General features: G+C 40.3%; 1 protein-coding gene across 4 annotated transcripts in view; it reads left to right on the top strand.

Moving 5' to 3' along the window:
• The first annotated feature begins 6,294 nt into the window (after positions 1-6,294).
• The window catches only part of YTHDC1 (YTH N6-methyladenosine RNA binding protein C1), a 34,566-nt gene continuing 31,933 nt past the window's right edge, over positions 6,295-8,927 (top strand). For 2 of the 4 annotated variants that reach the window (XM_082390175.1, XM_082390173.1), the window contains exon 1: positions 6,295-6,649. In XM_082390175.1, coding sequence (XP_082246301.1) covers positions 6,622-6,649 — 28 coding nt within the window. In that variant the 5' untranslated portion in view covers positions 6,295-6,621. The remainder of the gene's footprint in view (positions 6,650-8,927) is intronic. The other 2 variants (XM_082390176.1, XM_082390174.1) reach the window with 1 other exon arrangement.

Here is an 8,927-nt window from a genome sequence, read left to right as displayed (position 1 = left end):
GTATCTCTGTTCCGATATTAACCCAATAGTAAATGAAATCTGGTAATCAATCCTATCATGGTTCTTCTCTCCATATGTATAGCTTTGGGCACTTTACTGCTATCTAAATTCTGTTCATTTCAATTCACAATTCATTACCATCAGTTTAAAAGGAACTTCCCCCTTTAGAAGCTGTATTGTATTTTTTAAATAATATTTTGATGATCCCTGAGATCTGAAGAGAAGTTTTGGCTGTATGTTTTTAGTTTACTGATCTTTACTCAGGAAATCATATGTATCCATAGATAGCTAAGCCAAAAATCTATTTAGAGTCATTTGGTGCTACATTTTCTGATTAAGTTCACCAACAACAATTGATAAAACAATCCATCATCCCTGAACAACAGAAATGATAAAAATAACAGTAGTTCCAGCTTATTGAACATTTAACTGCCCTTTTCTAACCATTTTAAACATTACAGCAACTCTGAAAATGATTTCTAAGTTTTCATTCATAAAGACACTAAAGATTAGAGGTTAATTTCTCCTAGATCGCATGCTAGTGAATGGCAGAGCCAGAATTTGTACCAGCTTATTATGACTGCAAAATCTGTGCTTTTAATAAGTACACAATAGTTTACTTGAATGTTCAACAAATCTAGAGTTCAGTCCTTTATAAACCCTATAACTTTTCCTTTTTATTAACATGACTGAAATGAAAACTGCATTTTTTAAACAGTTGTACCCTTGTTCTCACATAAACTTTTTTTTTTATTTAAAAAATTTTTATTTTATATTGTATAGTTGATTAACAATGTTGTGTTAGTTTCAGGTGTAAAGCAAAATGACTCAGCTATACACATACATGTATCTATTCTTTTTAAAATTCTTTTCCCATTTAGGTTATTACAGAGTATTGAGCAGAGTTCCCTGTGCCACACAGTAGGTCCTTGTTGTCAATGATCACATAACCTTATTTTAATAGCAAATATTTAAATATAGAATTCTAATTACATTAAAGATTATTTTCAATTACTTCTTAGTTCTGATAGGATAAATATGGATTAGGGAAAATGGCATTTTGATATCACCTTAACTTTCTTGGCTGGTTTCTCTTGCTCTGCCTTTCTTTAAAATTATTAAAGAAAATCTAAAATATTAAAAAAAAAGGTAGAGAGGAGAGTATGTTTTTCTACGAATGTATACATATCTGCAGCTCATGAGCTGATTGGTATGATGCCACCCAAACCCCCTTGCCCTATACAAGTTTATTTTGAAATAAATCTCAGATAACATGTCATTTCATCTACAGATATTTTAGTATATATCATGAAATTATGAGAACTATTTTTTAAACATAACTTATTTTTTTTTAATTAATTAATTAATTTATTTTTTATTTTATGGCTGTGTTGGGTCTTCGTTTCTGTGCGAGGGCTTTCTCTAGTTGTGGCAAGCGGGGGCCACTCTTCATCACGGTGCGCGGGCCTCTCACTATCGCGGCCTCTCTTGTTGCGGAGCACAGGCTCCAGATGCACAGGCTCAGTAATTGTGGCTCACGGGCCCAGTTGCTCCGCGGCATGTGGGATCTTCCCAGACCAGGGCTCGAACCCGTGTGCCCTGCATTGGCAGGCAGACTCTCAACCACTGCGCCACCAGGGAAGCCCCTAAACATAACTTATTAAACTAAAAATATTAATAGCAATTCTTTCAAAATCATCATTCACTCAATATTGTTTGCTGATATGTCTATGTGTATGACTCTGTGTGTGTGTGTGTTTATGCAAGTGTATTCACGTATTCAAATCAATATCTAAATAAGATCCATGGCATTAGTTTCCTGGGCTGCTGTAACAAAGTACCAGAAACTGGGTGGCTTAAAACAACAGAAATTTATTGTCTCACAGTTCTGGAGGCTAGAAGTCTGAAATCAAGATGTCACTAGGGCCATACTCCCTCAGAAATATGCAGGGGAGAGTCTTTATTTGCTTCTCGTAGCTTCTGGTTTTTGCCTGTAACCCTTGGGATTCCTTAGCTGTGTCACTCCAACCTCTGCCTCCATTTGTCACATGGCCAAATTTTCCTTGTGTATTTCTGTCTCTGTGTCTCTTTTCCTCTCTTATAAGGACACCAGTCATTGGATTAAGGGCCCACCTTACTCCAGTATACCCGTATCTTAATTAGTTACATATGAAACAAGCCTATATCCAAATAAGGTTGCAATCTGAGGTACTGCAGGTTAATGTCTTCAACATATTATTTGGGGGAACACAATTCAACCCATAACATCCATGTACTACAATTGGTTTACATTTTTTATATTTCCTGTAAGTTTATTTTAGTGTATAGATTACTTACTCCTCTTTCTTTCCTCCTTCATTGCAACTTATTTTTGAAGACATCTGCTTGTTTGTCCTGTAGAGTTTCCTACTGTCTGGATTTTGCTAATAGTATTTGTGGGGGATAGCTTAACACAGTCACCTGTGCTTTGTCTGTGTCCCAGAGCACGATTTCTCAGCACAAGCACTGTTGGCATTTGGGTCAGATAGTTCTCTGTTAAAATGGGAGGCTTTCCTGTGCCTTACAGGATGTTTAAAACCATCCCTGGCCTCCATTCATTATATTCTAGCAGCACACTCTCTGTTTTGGCAACCACATAGTTCTCCAAATATTGCCAAATGTCCCCTGTGGGCAGAATCACCCCCCTGCTAGAGAACCACTGACAAAAGTCTTGATGAGATCCAGGTTTAGTTTTTTGGCAAGATTGCTTCATAGACAGAATTAGGTACTTCCATCAGGAGGCACATAACATCTGATTGTCTTTCTGTTACACAAATTAGCAGCCATTAATAACCATTGTCTTGATCTGTTTATTTCATTAATGGTTATAAAATGGTGATGTCCTACTTCTATCATTGCTTTGCCCTGGCCACATAGTAGCTGGAATACTTCCCTGAAGAGAAACTTCCTTTCATCCACTATTTGTTTGGTAACCCTGAGATACAGTTCTAATTGGAAAGACAGGATAAATGATGATTTCTCTTTACCAGTTTTCAAAATAATGAACTGGTTCCCTAGCACCACCCAAAGGGGAATGATGAATTTTTTTGAACTATTATGAGTTCAAGGATTTAAACATATTTGATATGTTTCAGTCCAATGCGATTTTGTCTTTACAGCTGCTCAAAATGCCCCATAGTTTGATAGGTCTCTGGCATTCTCTGATTACTACTTTCTAATATGAGAAGATGTTCTAGGTTCATATTGCATATTCTCTTCATTGACATTCTCTAAGAGTCTGGACTGAGTCTCCTTTACTCTTCACTCTACATAACCTTCCCGGGGCAACAGAATACAACTATCAATTTTTTTTTTTTTTTCTGAATCCACACACTTCACTGATACATACTTCAATCAGTAATATTGGTCAAAGGTAGGGCAATTGAGAGGGATGGTGGAGGAAATCTTATTGGAAAGTGCATGCCCTGATTAAAGGCATTAAGCTTCAATAAAAGCACACAAACACTGATGGTTCAAGGAAAGTCTTAGGTCAGCAGGCACCAGTTTGCAACCTGTGCTATATAACCTGGCCCTAGCCTGATTTGATATTAAATATTGTGAAACATATGTTTCAGAGATTTTAGATTTTGTTGTCTTCCTCTGAGGAGTGCTCGTCATCTTGAACTTGTGTTGGCTTATTTTCACATTTTACAGGTGTGGATCTGTGGAAAGCCAAAGGTGTTTTCCTTCCTCACGCTCCAGTGGGCTCACCTTTGAAATTCAGTTTCTCTGTAGACCTTATACTGCTTTTGTTTAGGGTTGGGTCCTGATTAGGCCCTTACTCGTAAGATGTGGCCTGTCCCTCAAACATTATCTCAGCCACTTGCTCTCTCACTCATTATCTGGGTGGCAGCTCATTGGTGTTCTCCTTAGACCCTTGACCACACCAAGGCCTCTTTCTCCCTCAGAGCCTTTGGGTGTGCTGTCCTCTGCCTGGAAGACCCTTATCTCCACCTTTTACTGGGTATCAGTCTCAACTTCACCTCCTCAAAGAGGACTTTACTAGTTTTTCTATATAAAAAGCCTCCACCCATTCCCCCCCACCCTTTGCCATATTAGCCTCTTGTTTCTTTCATAGAATTCGTCATGACTTTTAATTTGTTTACTTTTGCTTTGTCTCCCTCACTAGAACATAAACTTGAACTCTTTGAAGAGAGAAACCAGATTCTATACCATGTATATTTTTAAACTCTGGAGCCTATTACAACATTTGGGGCAGGATAAGAATTTAATAAATACAAGTTGACTGAAATAATAAATGAGTAGAACATATATAATGCTTTTCTTGATTCAGCTTCTTACATAACCATTGAATAGCAACCTGAATTGAACCATGGGCAATTTTGCCACCTAGGACCTTTTTTTTTTTTAACATGAACACCATTTTTCTGCCCACCACCCTTGTCTTTTCTCCTCTTTACCTAGGTTAGGAGGCTTTTAGATCTCAACTAGGCTTTATTTTCCCTTCTCCAGAAAGCTTTCCTTTACTCTATTCTGTACTCTCCAGCAGTCTGAGTGACATGCCCCTAGAAGTTCCAATAACATTCTGAGCTTACTCCACATAAGGCAGTGTTAGGTGGTGGCTGGATCCAAATTGCCTGAATTTGAGCCATGTTACTTACTACTACTCATAACTTTGGGCACTTTAATTTCATATTACTTCACTTTCTTTTCATGTATAATAGAGCTAGTAATATACTAATCTAATTGTGTTTTCGGAAGATGAAATCAGATTGTGTAGGTCAAGTGCTCAGAACAGTTCCTGCCACACAGTAAGAACACACAGTTTTTAGCTATTAATTTTACACAGTAACTTCCTGTTAACTTGTCTCTTCCTTATACATACTGAAAATTCCTGAAAGGCAGAAATACTGTCCTATTCACTCTTGATTCCTAAGCAACTGATACGAAGCTGGGTTTTATATTTACTGAATTGGTTTCCTTCCCTCTTCTCCCTTCAAGCCCTCCAGATGGCTCCAAACGAATCTCTATTCATGTTTTCCCACTACTTAAAATCTTCCTGTTGCCTTCAGTTTGGTCTCTAACTTAAAAGGGCAATCAAAGACCAAGACACCATAGATCTGTCCTTCTCTAAACTTGCCATAAGTTTGTAGTTTGTTTTTATGTTTTTATGTCTATAACACTGTTACTTTTTTTGTTTTTTTGTTCTTCAAATTTTCTTTCCCTTGTAAACTCAGTTATGGAGCAGTGAAGCAAAATTATATTTTCATTCGTTGGACAATGAACTTTAAGCAAGTTTCCTCGCAGCTCTTACCATATCATGTAAAATAATTTTTCATCACTTCCGCAGTTTTAATTTCTTTTTTTTAAACAGCTTAAATTTTATTTATTTATTTATTTATTTTTGGCTGTGTTGGGTCTTCGTTTCTGTGCGAGGGCTTTCTCTAGTTGCGGCGAGCGGGGGCCACTCTTCATCGCGGTGCGCGGGCCTCTCACTATCGCCGCCTCTCTTGTTGCGGAGCACAGGCTCCAGGCGCGCAGGCTCAGTGGTTGTGGCTCACGGGCCCAGTCGCTCCGCGGCATGTGGGATCTTCCCAGACCAGGGCTCGAACCCGTGTCCCCTGCATTAGCAGGCAGATTCTCAACCACTGCGCCACCAGGGAAGCCCTATAGTTTTAATTTCTCAATAGTCTGTTTAAATCAATTGTGTACCCCAGGACCTCGATAAATGTTTCAAATTTATGTGAATTACAAAGCTATTTTAAAATACAGTGTAATTCCCTTCCCCAGTTAAAAACGAAACTAGTAGGCTTTTGTGACAAGTGAGCTGGTTGTGTCCTGTGCTGCCTTTGGGTAAGCCTGTAGCACCAAATAAGAAAGTACATCCGGTACCTAGGGTAGAAAGTGGTGGCTGCAAAGCGACTGGCCCAGACTTGTCCTAAATAAGTCTCCAATTTCCAGAACTGAATCAGGTGTCCCGCGGAGCGACAGAAAGCATCTTTGCCTGGAGGCTGGAAGCTCCGTTAATAGGCGCTTCAGGTGAGAAACCTGAGCCACCTGGGAATACCCAGCGCGGCAGCCTCCCCATAAACTTCGGAGACTTTTATCACTAGAAATAAAACTCATTCCAGGGACTTCCGGGCTGCGGGGGGCGGGGCGACGTGCTGACGTTACGTCACGTTCTTGCCTGACCTGCCACCCCGCCCCTCTCCGCACTGTGACGTTCCCAGGGAGGAACGAAGCGTAAACAGCGCAGGGCATTTTGGGAGGGGGATTGTTTCACGCAGGAAGCAGGCTCCATTTTAGCGCCGCCCGCTGTCGCCATCTGTTTCCCTTCCCTCCCCGTTACCGCCTCCCGTCCCTAAGCCCCAACGGGAAGGCTGGGCCTACGGTGGGGGAGGCAGGAGTGAAAAGAGGGAAGGGGAAAAGGGAGAAAGGGAAGAAGTGGGGAGAAAGGGTGAGTCGGGAAGGGTGAGTGGTAGAGGCTAACGTGCGAAGCGCGCAAGCCCAGTGGACGGACTGACGGACGCGCCTGTGCTTCTGCTGCCGCGGCTGCGGCGCCCGCGCGAGTCGCGTCGAAGCGACGGCGGCGGCGGCAGCAGCGGAAACAAGAGGGGAGCAATGGCGGCCGACAGCCGAGAGGAGAAAGGTTAGTGAGGAGAAAGGTGGTGGGCGGAGGCGGGGCTCTGGAGTGGGTCGACGGAGCCGTGGTCGTCGTTGTGGGTAGGGGAGGTTAGCTTGCTCCGCGCGGAGCCGGCCTCCCCGTCGAGACGCTTGGACTCATTGGAAAAGACCAGGCCTGCCCTTTCGTCCTCAGTCTCCATATGACCCAACACTTCATCTAGCCTTGGATTTTTCTTTGGTCTTAATTCCCTTCTTCATTTAACGTTTATCTGTCCTGGGCGCGGCTGAGAGAAGGCCTGTTCTGAGTTGCAGGCCCTTAGGTTTATTTCCTGGTAGTGGTATGCGGATGTAATGCGTATTTTCAGAACAGCCTTTTCTGTTAGGCTGAATTTCGAAAACCCTTAATGCCCTTAAAGCTGGTAATCTACTAAGTAAGCATATTTAAGAAGTGGTATAGGTAGATAATCTCGCGAAATGTCTACAAGTAACTTCTGGCTGTTCTGTTAAATAGGCAAAGTGGCAAGAATGGCCTGTTTGGTTCCTCAGATACTTATTTTGGAAAACGTGATGTTTGAAAAGATGATTATGTGATTTAGGCCAGGCAGAAAAAATCCTGGCCGCTACTGTGATAGACACACGTTGTGCGTAGTTCCTAGAGGGTACAACCAGGAACAAATTTGTAGAGAGTCGGAGGGCTACGGTTACTTTGAAATATGGGAAGAACTGATGTTGCCAGAATGAAATGTCATGTCTTTTTAAATACCGACCTTCCAAGCCCTGGAAATGTTAATGTAGATCCTGAATCAGTACAAGTCTGGAGAGTGGTGTAGATTGGATGGTGCGTTAAGGTTTTTTACAACCCTAAGATTACCATGATAGATTTGGAAAGGTTATAGTTGATAAAAATCTGGCCAGCTGCTGTCCAGTATTTTGCGGATCTACTCTTTTGTGTGGCTAATTGATTTCGGGGAGGGGGGGGGGTTTGTTAAGTGGGCTGTAGAGTCAAGTTCCATTAGACTTGTGACCTCTAATTTTTTTCCTTAAAAAAGTAGTCTTCATGAATCAGCGAACTGCTCAGTAATAGGGACAAGCTTGGGAAATGGAGTGGGTGGGAATATGTTTGATATGGCTCCTATCTCAAAGCAGCTCGGTGATTAGGTTTTAGTAGTTTAATTTTCCTTCCTTAAACGAATCCTAAAAATGCTCTCCCTTCCTTTTGATAAGTCCAGAAGGAATGTGATCATAGGATTGCATGGTGTTAGTGAATAAAAGAAACTGCTTTTAATTAGTAGTAAAGTAGTATTAAGTAGATGATTTTAATCAGGAAGAATTAATTCAGTCAACATTTGATTGTTTCAGAATGTAATCTATGATCTGTGTGTATGGGAGTGGGTGGTGGTTGTGGTGGGTGAGATGAACTAGATAAAAAATGAGTAAAAGCTCAGTACTTCTCAAGAGTTCAGTGTCTGTTAAGTTGTAAGTCAGTTATGGAGTAGACACAATATTGTACCCGGAGGAAAAAAAGTAGGTGATGTTTTAAAAATTTTGTTTTAGAAATGGATTTGGTGATGAAAACGTCTAAATGCATAAACTTTGTAACTATTATTGGGAAGTAGTAATTTCACTTATTAGCAATACTTAAGATAAATTGTCCAGCTTCTGAAAGGCCTCACATTTGTGTAGTTTTTAAAAAATTAATTTTCATAATTCAGCTTCATTTTAAAATTTATGATGTAAGTACTTATAGTTTAAGATTGTCTCTAGTTTACTGGGAAAGCTAGCAGATACATACCTACTGGAATTGTTTATTTAATTTTGGAATGAGAGGATTTCTAGAATAACCCACTTTGCATGTATGGAAACTGAGGCCTAGGGTACCTCACTTTCTTGATCTTTGTCAAACAGCTAGAATAATAGCCAGAATTAGAATTAATGCTTGACTCTTTCTTTTCATGTTGAACAAGGAAAAATGGGAACCTAAGTACTTATTGCCATCAGTTATGTTATATGAAACACTAGGAAATTATAAAGATAAGCCCTGTCACAGATCTTAGACATGTCACAGATCTTAGACATGTCAGAAACCTTAGGTCCTTTCTTGAAAGATTCCGTAAGTGGTGTAAAATCGTGATAAGAAATGAGTTTAATTTGCAGAAATTTGCTGTAAATCACAGAGCAGTTACAAAACTTTAAGTCATAAAATCCTTGGATTATTGGGCTTTGCACGTTAGCTGTGTAATAAAGCAGACATTACCTTCTATAAATGCTTTTGTAATACCCATGCCTAGAAAGTGAAGCCTGTA

Source organism: Balaenoptera borealis (genome assembly GCF_965194805.1).
Source record: "Balaenoptera borealis genome assembly, chromosome: 4".
Classification (NCBI taxonomy): Eukaryota; Metazoa; Chordata; class Mammalia; order Artiodactyla; family Balaenopteridae; genus Balaenoptera; species Balaenoptera borealis.
The sequence above is the reverse complement of the archived record's forward strand: the minus strand, read 5'-3'. Positions and strand labels throughout refer to the sequence as shown.